Source organism: Mobula birostris, chromosome 6, assembly GCF_030028105.1.
Source record: "Mobula birostris isolate sMobBir1 chromosome 6, sMobBir1.hap1, whole genome shotgun sequence".
Lineage (NCBI taxonomy): Eukaryota > Metazoa > Chordata > Chondrichthyes > Myliobatiformes > Myliobatidae > Mobula > Mobula birostris.
The window spans coordinates 32539992-32567653 of NC_092375.1; the positions used below are offsets into that span (position 1 = coordinate 32539992).

The following is a 27662-nucleotide window of genomic DNA, read 5'->3' on the forward strand; positions in this document are numbered from 1 at the left end:
ACCACATTCTCCTGCCTTCTCCCCATATCCTTTGACGTCCTGACTAACCAAAAACCTATCAAATTCTGCTTTAAATATAGTTTGCCTCAACAGCTGTCTGTGCAATGAACTTCACAGATTCACCACCCTTTGGCTAAAGAAATTCCTCCTCGTCTCTGTTCTAAATGGACATCCCTCTTTTCTGAGGCTGTATCCCCACAATGGGACACATCCTTTCCACATTGATAGATAGATACTTTATTGATCCCAAAGAAAATCACAGTAGCATTACAAGTGCACAGATATACAAATATGCAAATATTAGAATAGAAGTAAGAAAGAATAAAATATAAGTTACCACAAACAGTCTAACAGGAGAGAGTCAACACTTCCTGGCTATAGGTTGACTCATTATAGAGCCTAATGACTGAGGGTAAGAATGATCTCATATAGTGCTCTTTGAAGTAGCGCAGTTATCCTAGTTTATTACTAAACCTGCTCTTCTATTCAGCCAAGGTGGCATGAAGAGGATGAGAAACATTGTCCAGGATTTTGCGTAGGGTCCTTTGTTCTATTTCAACCTCCAGTGTGTCCAGTTTGACTCCTATAACGGAGCCAGCCTTTCTAATCAGTTTATTGAGCCTATTATCATCATCTATGTTGATGCCATTTCCCCAGCTCACCACCACCATAGAAGATTGTACTGGTGACAACAGACTTGTAGAATATGTGAAAAAAAGGCCTGCATACTCCAAAGGACCTTACTCTCCTCAGGAAGTAGAGGGGACTCTGGCCCTTGTACACAGCTGCTGTGTTGGTGCTCCACTCAAGTCTGTCATCCAGGTGCACCCCCCAGGTACTTGTAGGCTCTCAGCTCAACCATGTCCTCAACATCAATAGTAACAGGGAGCAGTGCAGGCTTAGTCTTCCTAAAGTCCATCACCATCTCTTTTGTCTTACTGATGTTGACCTGCAGGTGATTCAGCTTGCACCATTTGAGGCCCCAGTGTTGCTTATAGTCATGTCTGACACACAGCTCTGAAGCCACACAAACTTTGGTCTGCTAGTCAGGTAGTCCATTATCGAGGATACACGGGAAGTGCCAACCTGCATTGAATGGAGATTTTCCCCCAGCAATGAGGGCTGTATGGTATTGAAGGCACTTGAGAAATCAAAAACTATCCACTTTATCTGGAACTTTCAATATTCAAAAGGTTTTGATGAGATCCCGCCCCCCTCCCAATTCATCTAAACGCCTGTGAGTACAGGCCCAGAACCAACAAACACTCCTCATACATTAATCCTTTCATTTCCAGAATCATTATTGTGATTCTCCTCTGGACCCTGTCCAATGCCAACACATCTTTTCTTTGATAAGGGTCCCAAAACTGCTCACAATGCTCCAAGTGCAGTCTGACCATACCTTATAAAACATCAGCACTATATCCTTGCTTTTATATTCTAGTTCACTGAAAATGAATACGAACGTTGCATTTGCCTTCCTTACCACTGACTCAACTTGCAAGTTAACCTTTAAGGAATCCTGCAAGAGGGCTCCCAAGTCCCTTTGCAGCTCTGATTTTTTTAAAACTTTGTCCCCATTTAAAAATGGTCTACGCCTTTATTCCTTCTACCAAAGTGCATGACCATACACTTCCCTACATTATATTCCATCTGCCACTTCTTTACCTATTCTTGTAATCTGTCTTGTCCTTTTGTTTCTTCAATAATACCTGCCCCTCCAACTGTCTTCATACCATCTGCAACTTGGCCACAAAGCCATTTCAGTTCTGTCATCCAGATCATTGACATACTGTATAATGTGAAAAGTAGTGGTCCGAATACCAACCCCTGCACAACACCAGTAGTCACCGGCAGCCAACCAGAAAAGGCCTTCCCACTCTTTACTTCCTGACCGTCAGCTAATCTTCTATCTATACCAGTATCTTTCCTGTAATACCATGGGCTGTTATGTTGTTAAGCTGTCTTATGCATGGCACCTTGTTAAAGGGCTTCTGAAAATCCAAGTAAACAAAATCCACTGATTCTCCTTTGTCTATCCTGCTTGTTATTTCCTCAAAGAATTCCAACAGATTTATCAGGCATGATTTCCCCTTAAGGAATTTATGCTGACTTTGGACTATTTTATCATGTGCCTCCAAATACCTGAAAACCTCATCCTTAATAATGGACTCCAACATTTTTCCAACCACTGAAGTCAGCCTAACTAGCCTTTAATTTCCTTCCTTCTGCCTCCCTCCCTTCTTAGAGAGTGGAGTGACATTTGTACTTTTCCAGTCCTCCAGAACCTTTACAGAATCTAGTGATCCTTGAAAGATTATTACTAATGCATCGATAATCTCTTCAAAGATTCAAAGTACATTTATTATCAAAGTATGCATACAGTATACAACCCTGAGATTCTTCTTCCCAGAGACAGGCACAAAACAAGGAAAACTATGGAACCTGTTCATAGAAAACATCAAAAACCCAATGCACAAAAAAAAGAACAAATTGCACAAACAGCAAAAAACATGCGAAAAACTCAGAATATAAAACATCAAGCAGCAAAGTCATAGAAACAGTTCAGTTCAGTTTAGCACTGTGTCACTTGTTGACATCAGGCCGCAGATCCAGTCTGCCCCTATCAAAATTGCACAAAATAACAATGAGAAAAGGAAATCAGAAACATATTTAACATAAACTGTAGAGTCCCCTAAAAGTGAGTCCAATCCACAAACCTCATTGATTAAAACTTGTGCAAGACCCAAGACACTAGCACCTTCCTCCGGCAGCATCGAGCGAGAGGGAGAGAGAGAGACCGGTCAAACCCAGGCAGATGGTGCTGAACACATGCTCGCCTTCCACTCCCCTCCTCATTGATTTCAATCTTGATTTATGCTTTAACCTCTGAGAAATGAAGTCAATCATAGGCTCGTGCCCCATCTCTGGGCTTGTTGGCCTCCAGACTGTACACTGTGCTGCAAACCTCACCAAAGTCTCTCGGAGACAGCAAAGCGCCAAATTGCTCAATCGGTTGAAAAACACACCATCGAAATGTAAATTACAGGTTCCAATTGCGTGTAAAAGCTTAGAAGCAGAATCAAGTTTGAAAGAAGAAGTAAATGAAATAAAATGAGTAGTTTCATGAACTGTCTGAAGGGATGTCACGTTTGGTCATGTTGTTCGCTGGTGCATCTTCTTCCGACCTCTTTCAGAACCCTGGGGTGTAGTCCATCTGGTCCAGGTGACTTAACTATCTTCAGACCTTTCAGCTTCCCAAGCACCTTCTCCTTAGTAACTACTCTCCCTTCTGCCACTGACACTCCCAAATTTCTGGGATACTACCACTGTCTTCCATAGTGAAGACCAACACAAAATACTTACTGAATCCATCTGCCATTTCTTTGTCCCTCATTACTACACTTCAGCATAATTTTCTAACGGTCCAAAAAACATTCTTACCCCTTTTTTACCTTTGATAATACCTGAAAACAAAACTTACCACTAATTTTTGCTCTATTATATGCCCTCTTTTCCTTTCATGTTGTCTTTGACTACTCTTGTCAGCCATGATTGAGTCATCCTCCCTTTAGAATACTCTGTTATTTTTGGAATGTATCTATCCAGCGCCTTTTGAATTGTCCCCAGAAACTAGAGCCATTGCTGTTCTGCCTCATCCCGGCCGGTGTCCCTTTACAGTCATCTTTGGCCAGCTTCCTTCTCATGCTTCTGTAGTTTCCTGTTCTCCACTGTAATACTGATACAGCTGACTTTATCTTCTCCCTCTCAAATTGCATGGTCAATTCTATCATATTATGGGCACTGCCTCCTTCAGGTTTCTTTACCTTAAGCTCCCTGGTCAAATCTGGTTCATTACACAACACTCAATCCAAAATTGCCATTCCCCTAGTGGGTTCAACCACAAGCTGCTCTAAAAAAGCCATCTTGTAGGTATTCTACATATTCTCTCTCTTGCAATTCAGCACCAACCTGATTTTCCCAATCTACCTGCATATTGAAATCCCCCATGACTATCATAATGCCCTTTTTACATGCCATTTCGATCTCCCATTGTTATTTGTATTCCACATCCTAGCTGCCTTTCGGAGACCTGTATGTAAGTTATATCAGGGTCTTTTTATACTTACAGTTTCTTAACTCCACCCACAAGGATTATACATCTTCTGATCCTATGTCACCTCTTTCTAATGATTTGATTTCATTTTTTACCAACGGAGCCATCCCACTCCCTCTGCCTACTTGCCTGTCTTTTCAATACAGTATGTATCCTTGGATGAAGTTCCTAATTATGAACTTCTTTCAGCCATGGCTCAGTGATGCCCACAACATCATACTTGCCAATCTCTAACTGTGCTACAAGATTATCCACCTTATGCCGTATACTACGTCCATTCAAATATAACATAATCAATCTTGTATTCATCACCTTTTTCAATTTTGCCCGCATGTTACATTTCATCTCATCCCATTGGCTGCAATTTTGCCCTATCATGTGCCGGTCCTTCTTCCTAGTCTCTCTACACAATGCATCAACTTGTTTACCAATTGCTCCATCCTCAGCCCAATTTCTCCAGTTCCCACTCCCCTACCAAATTCCATTATACCCCTCCCCAGAAGTCTAATAAACCTGCCCATAAGGATATTGGTTCCTCTTGGGTTCAGATGTAACCTGTCTTTTTTGTATAGGTCATACTTTAGCCAGAGGAGATCCCAATGATCCAGAGGGTGAGACCCTGCTCCTTGTGCCAATTCCTCAGGCACACATTCATCCGCCAATTCATTCTGTTCTCACCCTCACTGGTGTGGGGCATGGGCAGTAATACAGAGATTACTACCTTGGAGGTCTTGCTTTCTACCTAAGTCCCTATATTCTCTCTTCATCCCATTTCCTACCGACGTCATTGTTACCGATATTGTTACCAAGACTTCCAGCTGTTCACCTTCCTCCTTTAGAACCTGAAGCATTCCCGATTCTGGCACCTGGCAAGCAACATATCCGTGTGTCTCTTTCATGCCCACAGAGTCTTCTGCCTGCTCCTCTAACTATGAATCCCCTGTCACTACTGCCCTCCTCTTCTGCTCCCTTCCCTTCTGAGCCACAGAGCCAGAATCAGTAATCTCATTGTCACGTTCGCGATGGCATGACGGCGTTGGGGCTTATTACTAACAAGGACAAGACTGTCTACAGAGAGGAAGTGAAAGAGCTCGAGGCCTGGTGCCAGGCGATTAATCTCTTCCTCAGTGTCAACAAGATAAAGGAGATGGTTATTCACTTCGGGAGAACTTGCACTGTTTGTATTCCTCTTTACATTGGTGGTGCAGTCGTGGAACCTGTGAGCAGTTTCAAACTCCTGGGAGTGCACATCTCACACAATCTCTCATGGTCCCAGAGCACATCCTACACAATCAAAGCTGATCACAGGCAGAGGAGAACTGGACTGTGCACGTCTATACTCATGACCTTCTACAGATGCTCAGTGGAGAGCATCCTAGTGTGCTGTATTACTGCATGGTATAGAAATTGCACTGCAGCTGACAGAAAGGCATTACAGCAGGTAGTGAAATTTTCTCACTGCATCACTGGGCATGCACCAGCCTGCCCGCCACCAAGAACACAAATGCAGAAATACGCCGAACAAAGGCCTGCAATATCATGAAGGATCCCACCCATCCTGCTCATGGATTGTTGGTCCCACTCCCATCAGGGAGGAGGCTACAGGCATGCAGAGCACAACCACCAGACTCAACAACAGTTACTTTCCCCAAGCAGTACGGCTTATCAGCACCTCCACCCACTAACTCACCCTACCAGACCCTCCATCACCACTATATTATCATTTCCTGTCAGAGACACAGTATGTACAGACCCTAGCACCGGTTTATGGGATGTATAATAAATCTATCTCTATAAGCTATCTTATTTATTTATAGTTACTAGTTTTATGATAATTGTGTTTTTTTTATCTTAGTGTGCTTTTTATGTACTGAATCGGATCTGGGATAACAATTTTTGTTCTGGAAATGACATTAAAAATTCTCGAACCTTGAGTCTAATTGTAGACAGGCAGTCCTGTCAGTCAGATCCTGTCAATCCCACCTGTGCTTAAAAGTTATGTAATGTAAAATTTTAACTTGCAAATTGAACAGCTTAGTAACAAATATCTTGATTTTTTAAAAGTTACACGAGCCTTCAGCCTTCAAAGTTAATAGTAAACTTCCTTAATTTTGAATTCAGGTAGATGTATTAAAGCGTGTAATTAAATGGAATTATGTTTATTTTTGCCCTGAAGCGATGGCAAATATAATCAACAGTCATATTTTGCTTATTTCAGTTACAGTAATATGATTGTCATGTTCAGCTGGTAAACCTTTATTTTGGAAATTCAGTTGCAAACATTTATTCTGAAGTTTGTGAATACAGAAATACTGTTAATCCAGCATGCTCACAAATGATCAGAATCAGGTTTAATATCACCAGCATATGTCATGAAATATTGTAACTTTGTGGTAGTAGTACATTGCAATACGTGATAATATAGCAAAAAAAATAATGTGAATCACAGTACGTATATTAAATCATTAAATAAGTAGTGCCAAAAAAATGGAAGTAAGGAGTGGTGAGGCAGTGTTCATGGGCTCAATGTCCATTCAGAAATCAGATAGCAGAGGGGAAGAAACTGTTCCTGAATCATTGAATGTGCGCCTTCAGGATTCTGTACCTCCTACCTGATAGTAACCATGAGAAGAGGACATGTTTTGGGTGATGGGGTCCCTAAAGATGGACACTGCCTTTCTGAGGCTGTGCTCCTTGAAGATGTCCTGGACACTATGGAGGCCAGTGCCCATGATAGAGCTGACTAACTTTACAATTCTCTGCAGATTTTATGGATTATTGTATGTTAGAATGTTAGATTATTGGAACCTGGAATACGCTTTTCATTTACCTGTCTAAGATGTTATACATTCAAATAATAAATTTTCCAAAGGACTGATAAGTTTAAAGGGAGCATAGGAAACTAGGTCTTGGTGATTTTCAGTGTACTGTGGTAAAGTTTTGGGTATCATGAGAGCATGGATACGAGAGAGGGTGTATGAGAGGGAACATGGATACTAGTGCGTGGTGTGTCAGAGGGAACATGTGTATGAACACCTCCATGTGCAAACAGAATGTGGATAGGAAGCTGGGACTCTCCGAGTTTAAAATGTGTGTGGGAACCTAGAGTCAGTGAATATTATGCCAAACTATCGGAATTTCTGAATAGTTGGATAGTGAATTATCGGTGTTCTACTGCACTGAGTTTCAATCTGGAGAATTCACAGTGTTTATTTGAAAATGTTTGTGCAGAGTAGGCCAAATTTGATATAATTGTTTTCCTGTTCATAAATTCCAATCACTGATCAGCTGCAAAGAATGAACACGGAATTTAACTTGTTTTTGACCAGTTCAAAAGGAATAGAGCTGTGCATTTGTGAGAATAGCTTGCCAAGTGAAGAATTTATATGTCTAACAGAATTTCTACCATACTTCTATTAACGTCCCAGAATCTGAATTACATTGAAGCAATATCTAGTTTTGCTAAAATTTTCAAAACGAAAGCATTTAAAGCTCAGTAGGATCCTTGTTCTCCAAAAATACAAATTGTATGCGGCATTGACAAAGGATTAAAGGTGGCTAAAATGTAATCCAGGAGAGATTTACAATAACAGATGTAAATATTATAAAGCATCATATACATTTTCTGCTAGATGGTTCCCAGTACATGCTGATGCTGGATTTCACTACTTATCAGGGATGCATATCAATGGAGTGTAGAATACATTTTTGCTAACTTACCGTTCACGCTCTTGTTCAAGGAGGTTGGTGAATTCATCACTCTTTTCCATGTATTCCACATGCTTCTTTTTCTCATCTTCCAAATCATCTACTGTCTGTTTGTGAGATCTTTCTACCAGGAGAAGTTGCTCTAACATCCGCCTGTGAGTTTCTTTCTGTTTTTCAACTAGTTTGTCAAGCTTCAGTTAGAAAAAAAAGTATGATTATGTACCTTGAAGCCATTAATTACAAGTATTACTTGTGAAAAATGTCATTATGAAGCTCAAGTGTCATTAGAAGTTTTATTTGCAACATTTTATAGCTATATCAATCAAAGGAGGAACCAAGTTTATGATCCTGTTTGCTCTACAAAAACATTTACATGAGGTTGTATGTGTTAGTCACACTAGGATTTTACTAGGACTAGCTGTAGTATTGCCTTTGGACTAACAGTCAACAGCAGAAGACTTGGTTTATACATAAGAAGTAACTACTGATGCAAGGTGACTGCACCATTGACACTGTTCCATTTAAGGGAGTTGTTAACAAGCACATTGTAATGTGCACTAATCACGTACGAGTAAGCAAAAATATTTTGTGCAGTTAATATGAGCAGTCATTATAATGAAAAGGTGAGGAAGATCTCCTAATCTTGGCGGAGACTGAATATCTTTTTGGTGGTGTTGCTGTGAAATTTGTTTTTAATTGATGTTTATTGATATGTCAAATTAAATGAAAAACTTATGTAATTAAGTTTGTCTAGAATATGTTTGTCTACTCTTGCTGCCATAAATCCCTGATTCGTTTTGCTGCTTGTCCTTATTCATTTGTCAACCATAGCTTTCTATAAAAGAAATTTTAACTCCAGTGCTGTGGAGGGCTATGGTGGCCCAGTTTTTCATCCATAATGATGTAATTCCTGTCATACAGAGTCATTATTAAGGCTGGCTGTAGTATTCCCCTTTGGTCAAATAGCCAACAGAATTTACTCGACTCATACATGAGGAATAACTGTTAAGGAGAGGTACAGAAGGGCTGCCAGCATTCACAGATGTTATTCCCCTCAAGGAAAGAGAGGAGATTATAACCAAGTACATGGTAATATGCACCAAGACTAACCTTGTAAAAATAATCTGTAGCTAGTCATTGTACTGAAGTATTTAGGGTGGTCTAGCTTTAGAATTCTGTTTGAGGCTAGATTGATTGTGATTGACTGACAGACAATACCATTTGATGGAATAGTATTTACTTTCATTTGTGTCCCTGTAGATGTAGTACTAGACTTCCAATTTCTACTACATGCCGTTCTTAGGCCAAAGGTTCATGGGATTTGCCAATATAAACAATAATCTTAAAGGCATGAAACCCATGGTTCCTTGTTAGGTTTCAAGTGCTTTCCTTTTTTGATTGCAGGAGAGGGACAGAGAGAGAGAAGGATAATGAAGTTTCACATTAAATTTTATAATAGTGGAAGTTCTTGCCATTCATTTATAATTTGCCAATTCATTTGAGTTCTCCAGGAAAAAGTACAGTTTGCATGCGTAAACCACATACCTCAACCATTGGTCTTTCATAGATATCCTCCTGCAGTGAATTGGTTTTTGCTTGGATGGAATCTCTTTGGAGAGCTTGTAGTACCTTTGTTGGCATAACAAACCCATACTGCGCTTCTAGAAGTGCTAAGTCAATTTTTTCTGCTTTTAGTACAGTTATGACTTCATCTCGAGCCTAAAATAAATCCACCAAAAATATACAGGGTTAGCTGCTAATTTATGGTGAATACTGTCAATTGAACGCAAACACGAGGAATTCTGCAGATGCTGGAAAATCGCAGTAGAAGGGTCTTGGCCTGAAACGTCGACTGTACCTCTTCCTAGAGATGCTGCCTGGCCTGCTGCGTTCACCAGCAACTTTGATGTGTGTTGCTTAGATGGGATAGAGTCTGTCAAATGTGTTCAGTAAAGTTTCCTTAATCAGTACATAGAAGTCGCAATGAGATCTGCTATTAGGGAATGAGACAGGGCAGGTGACAGAAGTTTCTGTAGGGGATCACTTTGCATCTAGTGATCACAATGCCATTAGTTTCAAAGTAAATATGCAAAACAATAGGCCTGGTCCATGGATTAAGATTCTTAATTGGAGAAGGGCCAATTTTGATGGTATCAGATGGGATCTGGCAAGGGTGGATTGAGACAGGCTGTTTTCTGGTAAAAGTGTGCTTGGTAAGTGGGAGGCCTTCAAAAGGAAATTTTGAGAGTACAGATGTAACAATAACAGGTAGGGAACCTTGGTTTTCAAGCCCTGGTTAATAAAAATAAAGAGGTGCATAGCAGATATAGGCGGGTAGGAACAAATGGGGTACTTATGCAAGAGAACACTTAAGAAAGAAATCAGGATGGCCAAAAGAAGGCATGAGGTTGCCCTAGCAGACAAGGTGAAGGAAAATCCAAAGAAATTCTATAGAAATGTTAAGAGCAAAAGGATTGCAAGGGGCAAAATTGGTTCTCTGGAAGATCAGAATCTGTGTGTGGAGTCAAGAGAAATGATGGAGATCTTAAATGAACTTTTCACATTTGTATTTACTCAGGAGGTGGGCACAGAGTCTATAGAAGTGAGACAAAGTGGTATCAACTTCATGACCCTCTACAGATTACGGAGGAGGAGGTGTTTGTTGTCATGAGGCATATTTGGGTGGATAAATCCCCAGAACCTGACATGGTGTTTCGTCAGACCTTGTGGGAGACTTGTGCAGAAATTACCAGGGTCGTAGCAGAGACATTTAAATTATCCTTAGCAACAGGTGAGGTACCAAAGGATTGGAAGACAGCCAATGTTGTTCTGCTCTTCAGAAAAGGTGCAAAAAATAAACCAGGAAACTATAGGCTGGTGAGTCTGACATCAGTAGTGGGAATGTTAATGGAAGGTGTTCTGAGGGATCAGATATATAAGTATTTAGTTGGACATGGACTAATTAAGGATAGTCATCATGACTTTGTGCAGGATAGGTCACATCTAATCAATCTTACAGAGTTTTTCCAGTAAGTTACCAGGAAAGTTTTTGAAGACAAGGCAGTGGATGTTGTCTTCATGGACTTACAGTGAGGCATTTGACAAGGTCCCACATGGGAAGTCGGTCGAGAGGACTCAGTCGCTTGGCATTCAAGATGAGGTAGTAAATGGGATTACACATTGGCTTTGTGGGAGAAGCCAGAGAGTGGTAGTCTCTCTGACTGGAGGCCTGTGACTGGTGGAGTGCTGCATGGATGGGTGCTGGGAATGTTGTTTTCTATCATCTATATCAACAATCTGGATGATAATGTGGTTAACTGGATCAGCAAAGTTGCAGATGATAGCAAGTTTGGTGGTGTAGTCGACAGCGAGGAAGGTTATCATGGCTTGCAGCTGGAAAAATGTGCTGAAACTTGGCAGGTAGATTTTAATGCAGACAAGTGCATGGTGTTACACTTCGGTAGGACCAAATCAAGGTAAGTCTTACACGGTGAACGATAACAGGCATTGAGGAGTGTAGTAGAGAAAAGGGATTTGGGAATACAGGTCCTTAACTCATTATAAGTGGCATCACAGGTAAATAAGGTTGTTAAGAAAGCTTTTGACATATTGGTCTTCATAAATAAAATTATTGAGTCCAGGAGATAGGATGTTATGTAGAAGTTGTATAAGGCATTGGTGAGGCCTAATTTGGAGAATTACGTGCAGTTTTGGTCACCTACCTACCTAAATAAAGTTGAAAGAGTAGAGAGAAAATTTACAAGGATGTTGCCAGTTCTGGAGGACCTGAGTTATAAGGAAAAATTGAATAGGTTAGGAGTTAATTCCTTGGAACATAGAAGATTGAAAAGAGATTTGATAGAGGTATACAAAATTACAAGGGGTATAGATAGAGAAAATGTAAGCAGGATTTTTCAACTGAGGTTGGGTGGGATTACTACCAGAGGTCATGGGTTAAGGGTGAAAGGTGAAAACCCTAACGGGTCATGAGAGTTTAGAATGAACTGCCAGGACAAGTGATGCATGCAAGCGTGATTTCAATGTTTAAAAGAATTTTGGATAGATACATGAATGGTAGGAGTATTGAGGGCTGTGGTCCCAGTGCGGGTAGATTGGAGTAGGCAGTTTAAATGGTTTGGCATGAACTACATGAACCAAAAGGCTTGTTTCTGTGGCTATGGCTCTATGAAGATATTCTTAGGTTTTTCATGATTTGGGATTGAGCTTGCTTGTAGAAAAATAAATTCTCTCCCATTGTAATACAAAGAAACAATTATCATATTTAATGATATTAATATGAGTTTTATCATTGTAAATGCGTACAGAAGCTATTGATTAGTCTGTAACAAAGGTGATGTTACATTGTGATGTAAGTGATAAATTGAAACCATCATTTTTCAGAGTGTGAGCTTTTTAAAAATGTCTTTATTCTCCACACCTATGCCACCATGATCTTACTGTTGGGATGAGGAATTTGTGATTCTGATTCTGTCACCTGGAAACAATATTTCTGTAAGAGAGGGTTTTTGGTGTAAATTGTAGCTTTAATTTATGGACACGAGTTGACAGCAATTGATCAGAAAAGAATATGCAAAATAAAATCAAACTGAAATCAGTAACTGGCAAATTCAGACCCTGGTAAAATAACTCATGACTGTGCTCTAAGATAAGAATTGCTTAAGAAATGAAACATAGCTACAGAGTGATTAATAAATCTGTTGAATTCACATGAAAAAGGATGAAAAATAGAGATTTAGAATGGTAAGAGATTGAAATGGGATTTGTGTACAACAGTTATTGGTGGGAAGAACTATTTAGTTATTTCGCATTAAAGTATTTTTTAATGTTTTGAATTGCATAGCCTTGTTCCAAATTATTTTGTCCAGTTGAAATTTGCCTTTGGAAACTACAGAAATGCTTTTTCATCAAAACTATGTGGTTTTAATGTGTTTAAATTAATGATAATTAATAACCTGTGCCAAAAAGATAGTTATAATGTTCTTGAGTTGTTATATGCAATCTTGTTGATTTTTGTTTTCTTTTGCCCTTTTAAGCTGTTAATGCTTTTGTCTGTCAATACATCATTGTAGCAATAATGAACTACTGTGAACATTATCATCCTGTGAGTAAAGTACATGTTCTTCTGTGCAGGATTGACCATCACAATTAGTCTTGTGAAGGGAAGCTTCCTACTGATAACAGTTCACGAATTTTTGATAGTATCAGGTGAGATTTAATTTTCAAAATTCCAACTGAAATGTGTGCTTAGATGTATTAATATGTAGACTGATCTGGAAACATAAATGTGAGTATTCAGATTAAAAATAGTATTCTTTTAGATGTCAAGGTAAGCTGCTTGAGCTTTGCTCTTTTGATTTAAACATTTTGAGAAATTACTGTAAAAATCACTGGTAAAATTGATAATCTGGCACTCTCAGAATTTTGATGGTGCCTGACTAGAAGATTTTCTGGCCAATTGGTGCAATTTCCATTAATATCGCAACCTGGAGTTTTTGATGCTACACTTTCCAGTGCACTAGATAAGTTGATTGGAAGGGTGGGAATCAGGGCCTTGGTGAGTGAAAAGGGAGGACAGCAATCATCCTGATGAGAAACCAGAAATCAGACTATCTTGATTTCCCCATCACGAATGGATTGTTCAAGTTTTTTCTGTACCGAGTGCAACTTTTATTTTAAACATAATTTATTCAGAGCTGTGACAAGTAAAGCATGTATTCTTGGCTTAAACCCTGTAAAACATTATAGGTAATGGAGATTACTGACCTCCAATTCACCTTCAAGCACACTGAGCAGAAACAACAGGTCATCTCGAGAAAGATCTTCATGCTTCTTGGATGAAGCCCTTGTTTTGTGGTTTCTCAAAACAGTACCTGTCTCTTCCATGTAGTCCCTTTCCCTTCGATTGTTTATCTTAATATCTCTTGAGTATAGTTCGTCCTTCTCAGAATTTTGATGCCGTGACCTCACTCTTTGATGCAATCTTTTAATCTTGGGTGAGCTTTCCAGGCTGTTGCTTCTTGAACGCATTTCCAACTACAATAGTTTAAAAGACAGCTGTAGTTTTGGATAAAGCAGGATCTGAACTCTCACTAAAAATAGCAGTGTAAGATAACTAAATATTTTAGTATTTTAAAAGCATTAGTTCAAAAAGAAAAAAAAAGGATGTTTGTGACAACTACAAATCATCTGAAAGTTTTGAGATTTATTTTCATTATATTTCATCAAAAATATTTATGAGAAATTAATAGGATGTCTTCAAGAACATGAAGATTGGATGGCAAATTTCATTAGATCATAATCACTAAATGGTATTCAGAAGTTATTAAATTCCTTGAGCTTTCACAACATAAGGTCTCCACAAGGATCAATTTGAAGTTTTTATTTTGCTTTCACCTCGTCCTTCCAAAACAAAGTCTATTTCACATATTATTGCAGGAGAGTTATAATCATTTCTAGAGAAACTTCTTTATTAAATATAATGTTAGGATAAAAATACATTGTTCTGATTTTCGCTGATTTTAATCTATATTCCGTCCATTTTGGGTGCCAATTTTAAGAGTATTGTTGTAATCAGAATTGTAGGAAGGCAAAAAGACAAAGAATGGGAATGAACCTTGGCAAGTGGATAGATGGAACAGGGAAAGGCAGTAGCCTTTAGCATTGTTATAAAAGAGAATAAAAATATGTTGCAGACATTAGAAATGAAAAATGTGAAGTGTTCGAAGTATTTAAAGATGGAGAGAGAAAACATATTAATGGATCCAGTGTCTTTAAAGTCACAAGACCAAGGATAAACTCAGTTTTAGACTGCTGAACAATCCAAGCAATGAAGGGAACAGCACAGGGTTTGACTATTATATCCCAGCACTGTTGGCTCCAGCATGATGCCAAGGGATGTAACATGCTGCCAAACACTGAATTTGATTGATATCACTTTAAAAAAAGAGTAAGAAAGACACAGGGTAAGCCTAACAATAAAAGTGGAGAAATTATCGGAAAATAATTCTGAGATGAAGTGCAAATCACTTGAAGAGAAACGGGTTAATTCGTGTAAATTTGTTAATGGAAGACTGTGTCAGACTAACTGAATTGAATTTTATGAAGCAGATTGATGTATATAATGTAATGAGCATGCATTTTCACAAGGCATTTAACTAAATGTCAAGTAGATTGGGAATATAACAGCCCAAGGTTTGATTAAAACATAGCAAGAGGGTTAAGGAGAGACTGGATAGACTGGGATTCTTTGCTCTGGAGTGTAGAAGACTGAAGGATGATGTTAGAGAGATATATAAAATTACAAAGGCACGGTTAAGGTTGTAGCCTTTGTCCCAGGGTAGAGGACTACATAGATTTAAAATGAGAGAAGAAAGATTTTAAGGGGACCTGAAGGGCAACTTCTTCCACACAGAGGGTAGCAGCTGTGTAATGGGGAGAAAAAATACTGTGTAGATAAATGATTTTTATTTCATTTTTGACTTTGCTCAATACTTTTAACCATATGATATTTAAAAATTAAGTGGTCTTAGTAACTTTTAATACATTCATATTTTAAATTGCTTTTGAAGTGCCTGAAGTCTAAGCACTGTTCGCCCACATACCCTTCTAGGGTCTTGATCTCATAATTGCAAATAAAATCAACTTCTTTTTTGAAATTTTACTGCATTTGTCTATGAACCACAACTTGTATGAAATTTGTTTAATTTATCTATGCTTGTTGTGAATTCATGTACAATAGAACTGGCAGGAATTTGAAGATATGGGAGTGTGTTGTGTACAAGGGGCAACTTTTCTGTGTGTTTTCACACCTTAGATTTCAGCAGTCTTAAAATTTATTGAACAGAAAGATATAGTCAAAGTAAATTTATTATCAAAGTATGTACATGTATTTTGTAAAGTACACCATATACTACCTTGAAATTCACTTACGCATTTACAAGAAAATAAAGAAATACAGTAAAATTTATGAAAAAACTACATAAAAAATAACTGACAAACAACTAATGTGCAAAAGAGAACAAATTGTACAATTAAAAAACATAAGTAAATAAATAATACTGAGAGCATGAACTGTAGTCTTTGAAAGTGAATCGAAAGGTTGTGGAATCAGTTTAGCGTTTTAGTGAGTAAAGTTATCCACACTGGTTCAGGAGCATAATGGTTGTAGGATTATAACTGTTCCTGAACCTGATGGTGTGGGACCTGAGGCTCCTGTACTTTCTGCCTGATGATAATAGAGAAAAGAGAGCCTGGCCTGGAGAGTGAAGGTCAGGTCCTTTGGTGATGGATGCTGCTTTCTTGTGACAACGCTCGCTGTAAATGTGCTCATTGGTGGGGAGAGTTTTCCTGTGATGGACAGGGCTGTATTCACCACTTTATATAGACTTTTCCATTCCTGGACATCGGTGTTTCCATACCAGGCTACGATGCAACAAGTCAGGATGCTCTCCACTGTGCAGCTATAGAAATTAGCCAAAGTTTTAGACGACATGCTGAATCTACACAAACTTCTATTTGCATAGATTTGCATTAACATACTTAAAATAGTTTATAGTATTGCATCTTGTCACTTGATGTTTGAGGTCTAACAAGCCTAGCACTTGAGGTGCTCTTCTTCTAAACCTTGAAAAATTTGAAAAGTTCACTGGCTCCTTCAAGAAAAGAACCGGGCAACACTAAATGGAAGTAGGTTTGAAAGTTATGAGAATAAATGTCGATGGAGATAATGAAATTCATATGGCACACTAGAGTTTAGCTGCTGCTGTAGTCAAAGAAACATTACCTGCAAATGACTAGCAGGACTAAATTATTAAGACCAAATAATGTCAGGCAACGAAGAGAAACATTTGACCCAGCACATGTCTATTAGGGTTTTTACTAACTTAGTTCACCAGTTCCAATCTTGTAGTACAGATTGCTACTCATCCTAATGGAAGCACTAAATATGGAGAACAGTACAAAATGTTCCAGAAGTGGGTTTACCAGCACTCTGTAAACATGCATCAAAATGTCCCTACTGTTATACTACCTGCTGCTTGCAATGAAGCATGGACTCTAAAAGGTCAACATCCCATTAGCCTTCCTTTAGAGTCTGCATACTGACCCTGTGTCACATAGGCTTCAGATTTACGGATCGTTGGCCTCTCTTCCAGAGCAGGTGCAACTTGTAGAAACAAGAAAGTTTTGAAGAGGTGAGAACAAGAAGGCTGTCAGAACAACTAAGGTTGAAAGTAAAGACAGCAAGGCATAGGCTGTAAACATGATGGGAGTGATGGGCTGAAATGAGTTCAGTTCGATACTAGGAGCATTGTGGGTAAAGAGGGTGAGTTTACAGCCCTGAGTTACAATCTTGTCACCATTACAGAGATTTGGTTGTGTGATGAGCAGATTTCGCAGTTCTACATCCCTGAGTATTGTTGTTTTAGATGTGATAGGGAGGTAAAAGAGAAAGAGGTGTGCACTAATGATAAAGGGAGAATGTCACAGCAGTACTCAGAGATAAGATAATGGAGGACTAATCAACAAAGTCAGTTTAGGTAGAGCTCAGAAATAAGAAAGGTGCAATTATGTAGATGAGATTATACTAGAGACCCCCAATTGTCACCAGCTTGTGGAGGAACAGATGTGCAGTCAGATTATGGAAAGTTTCAGGAACAGCAAACTTATCATTGTTATCATAAAAGCTTAGATGAACCAGGATTTTTTTCAGTACGTCCAAGAGAGGTTCTTGAAACAGTATGTGGAGAGTCCAGCTAAAGGACCTAGTTTTGGGAAACAAGTCAACTCAGTGGATAGAGCATATATTGTGGACCTAGCATTGATCTCTGCTGACTGCCACTGATTCTAATCTTTAAATAACCTTTTGACATCTGTTTATTATATTAGGTAGCCACTGCACAATGCACACCAATATGCCCCTAACCCCATGTATTGTAATCTTGTGCATTGACTTTTATGTGCATCTTATTGAATGTCTTTTGGAAATTCAAAAACATCTGCTGTTTTGTTTTATCCATTTTGGTTGTTATATTTGATAGTGTCTATGATTATGGCCCAAAAAATTGCAGCTCGCAATGTAAGGCAATAAATATTGAATCCTCCCAGATGAAATTCCATGGTTTGCTGTTAATAGAGACATTTGTCTATTTAAAATTGGAAATAGAAGCTGCAGGATGCCATATTACTCCTTGAACCTGTTCTACCACTCATTAAGATTGAGGCTGATTTTGAAACATTGTCCTTAACTTTCTTTCCCAATCCCATAACCCATTACTCCACTATAAATCAAAAATCTAGCCATCTCAGTCATGACTAAACTAGGCAATAAAATTCCTAGGGAATTCCTAATTCTCAGGGATTGAAAATTCAACAAATTCACAACTTTAGAGAAGAAATTCCTCATTTTCTCAACCTAAAAGTGACCAATTAAATGTTTTGCTGTTTTCTATCAGTTATAGACTATGCTAATTTATTATCTTTGACATTATGTGCTCTTGTTGAAGTTATTTTGTAAATTCAAATGCATAGCATCCACCGAATGTCTCTTATCTATTGTTGTGAATTCCAAGAACTCCAATCGAGTATTTGAGTACAGTTTCCCTTTCGTAAAACAATATTCACTCAGCATCTGCAGATTTCTTCGTATTTGCTCTAACTATTCATTTTGCACTTTTCTAAGTGCTTTGTGACCAGTAATACTTCCAACTTTTCCTGGCACTTATTTTTAGATGCCAGCCAAAGCATTCTCTATCTTCGTAGCATCACTAAGAATCTTAGATACAGGGCATTACGTCCAGTGCGTTTGTCAGCATGTTGTCTCATTAGTTCATTCTCTACTTCTTCTCCGATGACTTTGTTTTCAGTTCCTCACTTTATTTAGGACCTGGCTTATGTACAATTTTTAAAAAACGTTTTTCATGTCTTACTCTGTGAAGACAGGTCAAAATATTTGCTTAATACCCCTGCCCTTCAGTTGTTCCTCATAATTGATTTCCCTTTTCCTAATTCAATGGGGCTCATATTCACTTTTGTTACATTAGTCTTTAAAAACATTCATGACTCCTGTTGCCAACACTAAGTCAAGGGTTGTTATTGCTGCAGTTTTACAGGAGTAATGCTGGTGAAACCATTGGTGGTGTTTGTCATTTTTCAGCAAAACTTCAGCATCTTTAGGATTTCCGCACAGATGTCTTTGAATGTGGAAATCTGGAAGCTGCTGTAATGATTAGCCACATCCTTGCAAGCTGCATTCCAATGCTGGATTCTGCACAGAATTTAATGAGGAAGCAAGAACTTGGGAGAACTGCCCACTGCTTATAAAGGGAACTTACCCAAAGGTCTTGTACCAGGTTTGAGAAGGCACAAACACATTTTCCTTCAATTTTAATAGAAGGGAATAGCTAAGATGAGCTCAGTTAATTTAAACATTTGTCACAGTTTAAAGTAATGGTAAAATTCTTTCCAAGACTATTTGGACTATTTCTTTCATGCATTTTTATATTAATTTCATTTTTTAAAAAAATTTCTAAGCAGTGATATCCCTAACACGTTTGATTTACACAATAATATTCATAACCTTGCCATGGAAAACTTCCCAGCATTTTGTTAGAATTCATATCAGAGGATAGTTGAAAGCAACTCATTTTGTTAGTGAAGTCCCCAGTGAGCACTGTCAGCTTGCTTCTGACAGAAATCTGGGCTCATGTTTTATTTGCAAGATTTGATTGTAAAATTGAGGAGCAGCTTGTATTTTGGAATTTACGGTAGCTCTAGGCCTTGGTCTGTGGCTATTCACATGTGCAATTGCTTTTCAGTTCAGGGTATTTAAAAGTGACATCATTTTTAAGCATATAGATTTTCTGAAAGGAAGTTTTGTTCATGGCATGCAATCCATTAATGAGAAAAACAGTTTTATAAGGCAGCCATTAAATATATAGGAATGAAGAGAGAATTAACTGTTTTCAGTTTCTTTAGATTTATTGCTTTTGTGCTTGCTTATCCATTTCCTTCTTTAAGAAAATCTAAATCCCTGGCACATAGCTATGTTATTGTGCATTTGATTTAAGTGCTCCAGAACAACATGCCTTAGTTTGTGCTGGTTTACATCATAACTTGCATGGTGGCATCTGTGCTGAATTCTGTTTGTGCAGTGTTAATAAAATTTTCAGATTACTGTTTCCATTCTAAGTTTAGCAACTTTGTTTTGAGAGCTTTCTTACTCCACCAGGAACAATTGTCTAAAGAATTTTCAGTGGTAAGCCAATTTGAGGGATGTCTGTGACTTTACAGATCTGCAGCTTCTAGAGTGAAATGTCACTGCAGATTATTTTACATTCTAATATTTTAATTCTTTACCCTATTCTGCATGGAGCATCTGAAGTCATTCATAGTTGAGCCATTATTTTCTCTGATCTGGATTGTACTTTTACCTGGCCAGCATATGGTTAATTTATGAGGTGAACAAACATTCCTTGCGCTATATTTTGGTTTTGAAGTTTTATCATGTGGCTACATATGATCTTCCTTGACTTCAACACTAATAGTTTGTTGTTGATGCTGCAAATCGCCATTTAAGTATATTAAATAGTTCAGAATAATTCACTGGCATTGCTGATTTTACTTTAGCCACACATTTACTTAGCTCCCTTCAGAAGTGAGACATGTTTTCAGTAGTGTGAAGCAAATTGTCCTGAAATCTGAAACAAAAATGTTGATAGTCATTGATCATCAGCTTTTTGCTGTTGCACATTTTGACCCTCTCTCAGATCTGATGAAGACACTATACCTAAAATGCATGATCTCTACATGAATACGGAGTTCTCCTCTGAGTACTGGAAGCATTTATAATTTCTGTTTCCTAGCAGTAACCTTGGTGTTCTTCCTGACTGTCCATGAAATCATTCTCTGATGGTTTCAGACAGACCACAAATTTGTGGCTGAGGTTTACTTCCAAAATGTAAACTTAATAAACAAAATTTAAACATCAATTTCTCAACGTTAAAAATGGCTGACAATTAATACATACATTCAAATAAAGCTCACAGGATCAAGTTTATTTGACTTTGAATAGCTTGGTTCCAACTTGTGCTATCTCCTTAACTTAGGAACCCTATTCATGGACTATCAAAGCACACTGAGCCCTTTTCTGAGTGTGAACCTAAAATGCAGCTCCTAAAATACCATAACAGGGTTAATTTCTGAGCCACTAACCATGAAAGGCTTGAGGTTTAATCTCTTGATAGGTGGTGTTATTACATTTCAACGACCGTCAGTAGTGAGCTGTAGTTGTTTTTAGTCTTGTGTTCCAGAATGAAAAAAAATGGACCTGGTTCCTATTATTGAATGCTGTTTACATTGCTCTGCTCCAAGTATGTGTGATGGATGAAGCTAGATTAAGCAAAACTATCTAACAATCAAAATTAAATAATGTGTCAAAGACGCTGTCACTTGAATAAGAATAGGGGAGCCTACCATTGCTTGAGGAAACTGAGCCAGATAAATGATCATGACCTCTTATACATGGCTGCTTTCATTTATTTTAGATTCGTAAAATGAAGAAATAGCCTTCATTCTTCTTACTTGATGCTGTTTCAATTTCCAGGCATCTTCATACTGGCCTGTTGATGTAGTCTCTTCACTAACTTTCAGAATACTTTTGTGATGTCCGATGGTAGGAAAATGGGAGGGGTAACTATAAATTGAAAGAAAGTTTTGATGGTAATAACCAGCTGAAACAATTTTTTTTTCACTTATGGATTGAAGCCGTTTTTTTCCAAAGGTAATTTAACATGATAATATTGGAGGTGTTTTCCAAAGAATGAATAACAGATCAGAAATTGGCAGAAATGTGCGGCAGGTCAGACAGCATCTGTGAGAGGTGCAACATAGCTAAAGTTTCATGTCTAGGACCCTTTGTAATAATGTGATTCTTTCATCTGAAATATTGAGAGTTTCTCTTTCCACAGATGCTTCATGACCTCCTCAGTCTTACCGGCACCTTCTGTTTTTGTTTCACATTTCTATCTTCTGCAATTTTTATAATATTGAATATAAGGTGTTTGTAGAACCAAGTTGTTTCTTCTGTGCCTGTAATTATTTTGATAATTCTTGACAGTACTGAATTTATACAGTTTTTCCTTCAGAAACCACCCACTGCCCTGTTTGTAAATCACCTGACATCAAAAACCACACGGTACATTTTCAGACATAAACTTCTATTCCTTTCACGACATACCAGCATTTCCCATTTATAAAACAAGAGGCACCAGTTAGTCTGCGTGGCTTGTACATTTTGGATAACATTTCTATGAACTCAGAAACTTGTAAAATTTTACCATGACATGTAGACTTCTCACCACATTATTAACATAAAGAATTGGCTACTTCCCTTTCCAATGACAGGATGCTGTAAGTTCTCTCCATCTTTTTAATAATCTGTGCATATACTGTAACTTCATGCACACCTGACATTAATTTCCCTCACCTTGTTTAGTTGTCTTTATTGAACTTGATAACAATAAACAAAATATGGATGGTGAAAGTTAAACTGTGGTTATTTTCACCACAGGAAATGCATGTATTTTAAATCATTAAGTTCCTGTCCATGCTGCACTAGGCGACTTGCACTTTCACAGATCACCATGTGAACTAATGTTTGCATGGCAAAGCTCTATGAAAGCAACCCTAATTATGTAACAAAGCACATACTGTTGTTTTCTGTTTATTTAGGGGATATGACATCATATAAGAGTGCAGCATATGTTGTGCATCCCTAATCAGCCTTAACAAGGTCATGGTGATTTGCTGCCCTGAACTGTTGCAGATTTTATTAAGGTAACTCCACAGCGTTACTGAATAGAGAATTCTGGTATTTCGACTCAGTGATGATTAAGAAGTAATGGTGGTATATTTCCATGTCATATTGCTGTGTGATTTTTTTGGGAACCTGTGGGTGTTACTGGTCATATTTATCTGCTACCCTAGTTGTGTATTTGGAGGTGTTGGTGAAGAACTTCGGAAAAATTGTTGCAATATATATTGTAGTTCCAAATTTTGAACAAAGTGCTCAAATAGATACAATATTATTAGTCAATTGCTTGGTGACTTTCTGTTCATCATTGCAACAGAAAGTTGAGGAATATTTTACTTATTGTAATGTTAGGCTTCGATATAAAAACTATAAGATATGATGTGTGTTGCTTGAATTTCCAGCATCTGTAGAATTCCTCGTGTTTGCGAAGATATGATGGCCTACATTTTGTGTTATAAACTGATGGGCTAGGTCATATAACCTTTGAATGATATGGTGTTTTTCATTTCATCATCTCAATGAAGTAAATATTTGGCAAGTTCTTTAAAACTGATTACTGCCCAATGAAATATTTGGACTTACTCAACTATCTATCTTCATGCAAACAACAGGAATTCTGCAGATGCTGGAAATTCAAGCAACACACACAAAAGTTGCTGGTGAACACAGCAAGCCAGGCAGCACCTCTTCCTAGAGATGCTGCCTGGCCTGCTGCGTTCACCAGCAACTTTTGTGTGTGTGGCTATCTATCTTCATGGTTAGTTATTGTGAAGGTTGTGAACACAAAAATGACTAAGTTACCACAAAGAAGAGATTATAATTGTAATAATTTACTCCCTTTTTTGCACAAAATTTGTAACCTGCTGGTCAAAAAAGGTCAGTGAGAATATAGGGATAATTGCTGTGGACAGGTTCAGGTGTTTCAAATATTAATTTAATTGAATAAGGCAGAAAATATTGGTAGCATTGTCCTTAATCACAATTTGATGAAAAATAAATTGTTGATATATTGTAGATTCCATAATTTTTGTTCAGGTCAATAGTTTTTAATGTTCTGAAAAGCTAAGATTGACAAAATGTGTAATGATAGACGTGTGAGCAGTTTCAAGTTCCTGGGTGTCAAGATCTCTGAGGATCTAACCTGTTCCCAGCATTTCAATGTAGTTATAAAGAAGGCAAGACAGTGATTATACTTCATTCGAAGTTTGAAGAGATTTGGCATGTCAACAAATACACTCAAAAACTTCTATAGATGTACCATGGAGAGCAATCTGACAGGCTGCGTCACTGTCTGGTATGAGGGGACTGCTGCACAGGACCGAAAGAAGCTGAAGAGGGTTGTAAATCTAGTCAGCTCCATGTTAGGTACTAGCCTACAAAGTACCCAGGATATCTTCAGGGAGCGGTGTCTCAGAAAGGCAGCGTCCATTATTAAGGACCTCCAGCACCCAGGGCATGCCCTTTTCTCACTGTTACCACCAGGTAGAAGGTACAGAAGCCTGAAGGCACAGACTCAGTGATTCAGGAACAGCTTCTTTCCCTCTGCCGTCCGATTCCTAAACGGACACTCTCACTTTTTTAAAATATACAGTATTAATGTTTTTTTTACAAATTTTTAAAATCTATTCAATATATGTATACTGTAATTGATTTACTTGTTTATTTATTATTATTTTTATTTTATTTATTATATTTTTTCTCCTCTTGATTATGTATTGCATTGGACTGCTGCTGCTGCTAAGTTAACAAATTTCATGTCACACGCTGGTGATAATAAACCTGATTCTGATATATTTATTCAGAAAATGCTTAACTGTAAAGTATACAGTTTTAACATGTGCATTAACCTCCAATATTGTATGAAAAAGAAAATATCTACTGCAACTGATTTTATTTTACTAGGCAACCTTTTTGTAGAACCTGAAATGCAGAAGTCATAAATCAAATAATTGTTACATGATTTTTTTTGAATATTTGAAAAATTTAAGCAGAACAATAATTGAAAGCATCAATTTCTCTTGAAGTTATTGCTGCCAGTTACTTTAACTTCCTTGTCTAAACCTTATCCTTCATTTCAAAGGGATGTAGAAAATAGGATCTGAAACAGGCCACTTCGCCCCTTGGGCTGATCCTCCGTAGCCGAACATCTGCTTTGGTAGCTGGTTCTTGAATCCATATCCTTCTTGAATATATTTAATTACTTGGACTAAATTACTTTTGAAGCATAGAATTCCATAGATTTACCACCCTTTGGGTGAACAAATTTCTTCTGATCTCAGGAACCTGAAGTTACACATTCAACATTTCAGGAACAGCTTCTTCCCTCCACAATCAGATTTCTGAATGGACAATGAACCCATGAACACTACCTTATTATTTTATTTTCCTCTCTTTTTGCACTACTTTAATTTTCATGTACACATATATATTTATTGTAACTTACAGTTTTTATTATTAAGTATTTTAATGTACTCCTACAAAACAACAAATTACACAACATACAGTGGTGCTAGAAAGTTTGTGAACCCTGTAGAATTTTCTCTATTTCTGCATAAATATGACTTAAAATGTGATCAAATCTTCACGTAAGTCCTAAAACCAGATAAAGAGAGCCCAATTAGATAAATAACACATAAATTATACTTGTTCATTTATTTATTGAGAAAAATGATCCAATATTACATGTATTTTTTGGAAAAAGTATGTGAACCTTTGCCTTCAGCAACCAGTGTGACCCTCATGCACAGCAATAACTTTATCCAAACATTTCCAGTCTTGAATATTGGCTTGGAGGAATTTTAAGCCATTCCTCCTTACAAAACTGCTTCAACTCTGGGATGATGGTGGGCTCCCTTAAATGAACTGCTTGCTTCATGTCCTTCCACAACATTTCTGTAGGATTAATGTTAGGATTTTGACTCAGCTATTCCAAAACACTAATTTTCTTTTTAAATCATCCTATTGTTGATTTACTCTTGTCTTTTGGATCATTGTCTTGTTGTTCACAAACTTTCTAGCACCACTGTATGTAGGTGCTGTTAAACCTGAGTGTTATTCTGAGGTTCTGGCTCTCCACCCATTAGGAATATTCTCCCAGTTTCTAGTCTTTCAATCACTGTTAGAAATTTATAGCTTTCTTTAGGCCCTTTCATTTATCAATACTCCAGTGAATATAGGCCTAAATAACTCGATCTCTGCTCATATGGTGATCTTGCCATTCTGGGAATCACATGTGTAAACCATTGTAAACACTTTTCATGGCAGGAACAACTTTCCTCAGATAAGGAGAATAAAATTGCACAACAAACTCCAGATATGGTCTCACCAAGGCCTCATACGATTGTAGAACAACATTCTTGCTCTTTTGCTCAAATTGTCTTGCAATGAAGACAAACACACTACACTGTAGCCTAATAAAGTGGCTACTGAGTGTATGTTTGTGATCTTCTGCTGCTGTAGCCCATCCACTTCAAGGTTCAACATGTGTGTTCAGAGATGCTCTTCTGCACTCCACTATTGTAATGTGTGGTTATTTGAGTTACTGTCACCTTCCTGTCAGCTTGAACCAGTTTGGCAATTCTTCTCAATCAGTTGATTTAAAAGTACATTGTATAAAGGGAAATTACATACTGTAGATTGCAGTGAGAGTAATTCAAAAGAGGTATATTTAGAAGTATTGTACATAGCCTGCAGTACATCGCTGTGATTCACTGGTGCTAACTTGCAAACTATGCTTTGAGTTGACACCAGATAATTGACTGATAAAGTATTTGCATTAATGAGCGTGTATACAAATGAACCTAATAAAAGTAGCCACTGAGTGTACTTGGAGGAATTCAGAAGAATGAGTGGGGATCTTCTAGAAGCATATAAAATTAGATGCTTCCGTGAAACAGGGGCACCTCTTTTTCCCTTATTTGGAAGAGAAAGAGCCTGTAGTATGTCGAATTATTGGGTGAACGAGTAGTCTTTGGGGTACTGCAAATTTGTGTCTTTATTGATGCTTTGCTGCATGCGTGAGTGCTCGGTGGAGGGTGTTGATGCCTCTTTTGCTGGTGGGAGAGGAGGTCGTTGCTTTGCTGCTGCTTATCCGTGGGGGGGGAGCTGGGAGGGCACTTTGGGGTTCTAACATTTAACTGTCATTCATTCTTTGGGGCACTCCTCTGTTTTCGTGGATGGTTGCAAAGAAAAAGAATTTCAGGATGTATATTGTATACATTTCTCTTGACATTAAATGTACCTTTGAAAAATTTGAATTATGAAAAAGGTATTATTCAAGATAGAGGCAGGAAATTTTTTCCACTGGTAACAATCTAGCTTGTGCTAATATTATTTTGTGACTGTATGTGCTGTGTGTGATTATAAGTACTATGTTTTACACCTTGGCCCCAGAGGAGCAAAGTTTTGTTTAGGTGTATAAGTAGAGATGGTTGAATGACAATAACCTTAAACAAAACTGAGACTAGAACTAGGAGATATAGTTTGCACTACGCTACAAACCCCACCATGGTAGTGTAGTAATTAGCACCACGCTATTACAGCTCAGAGTATCGGAGTTCAAAGTTCAAACGTGGCTTCATTTGTACGTCCTCCCCAAGGAATGTGTGAGTTTTCCCCGGGTGCTCCCGTTTCCTCCTCCAGTCCAAACATGTACCAGCTGGGTTAATTGGTCATTGGAAATTCTCCCATGATTAGGTCAGGGTTCAATTAGGGTTGCTGGGGTGACTCTGTGAACCCAGCTCCTAGGACACACTCCTTTTTTATTACTACCATCAGAGAGGAGGGTCAGGAGCCTAAAGATATTTTAGAAACAGCTTCTTTCCCTCTGCCATCAGATTTTTGAATGGTCAATGAACACAACCTGACTATTTTTGCTCTCATTTTACATTACTTACTTAATTAATTTTTTTTAACATTTATTTCTTATTGTAATTTATGGTGATTTTTTATGTATTGCTGTCATAAAACCAAATATTTAATGGCTTATGTCAGAAATATTAAACTTGA

General features: G+C 37.9%; 2 protein-coding genes across 17 annotated transcripts in view; one reads left to right on the top strand and one right to left on the bottom strand.

Annotated features, from left to right (window-relative positions):
* Positions 1–27662, top strand: part of cmss1 (cms1 ribosomal small subunit homolog) — a 291722-nt gene that overhangs the window by 148381 nt on the left and 115679 nt on the right. For 7 of the 16 annotated variants that reach the window (XM_072260140.1, XM_072260141.1, XM_072260136.1 and 4 more), the window contains 2 exons: positions 12977–13051; positions 22574–22678. The exons of 2 other annotated variants lie outside the window; for them this stretch is intronic. In XM_072260140.1, coding sequence (XP_072116241.1) covers positions 22638–22678 — 41 coding nt within the window. In that variant the 5' untranslated portion in view covers positions 12977–13051; positions 22574–22637. Of the gene's footprint in view, positions 1–8892; positions 8915–12976; positions 13052–22573; positions 22679–27662 lie in introns of those variants that run through there. 7 more of the 16 variants (XM_072260147.1, XM_072260146.1, XM_072260145.1 and 4 more) reach the window with 3 other exon arrangements.
* LOC140199712 (filamin A-interacting protein 1-like) overlaps positions 1–27662 on the bottom strand; it is a 152223-nt gene that overhangs the window by 73429 nt on the left and 51132 nt on the right. Inside the window, exons 2-4 of the mRNA XM_072262190.1 lie at positions 13610–13879; positions 9371–9544; positions 7838–8016 (exon numbers count right to left, since the gene is read on the bottom strand). Coding sequence (XP_072118291.1) covers positions 7838–8016; positions 9371–9544; positions 13610–13873 — 617 coding nt within the window. The 5' untranslated portion in view covers positions 13874–13879. The remainder of the gene's footprint in view (positions 1–7837; positions 8017–9370; positions 9545–13609; positions 13880–27662) is intronic.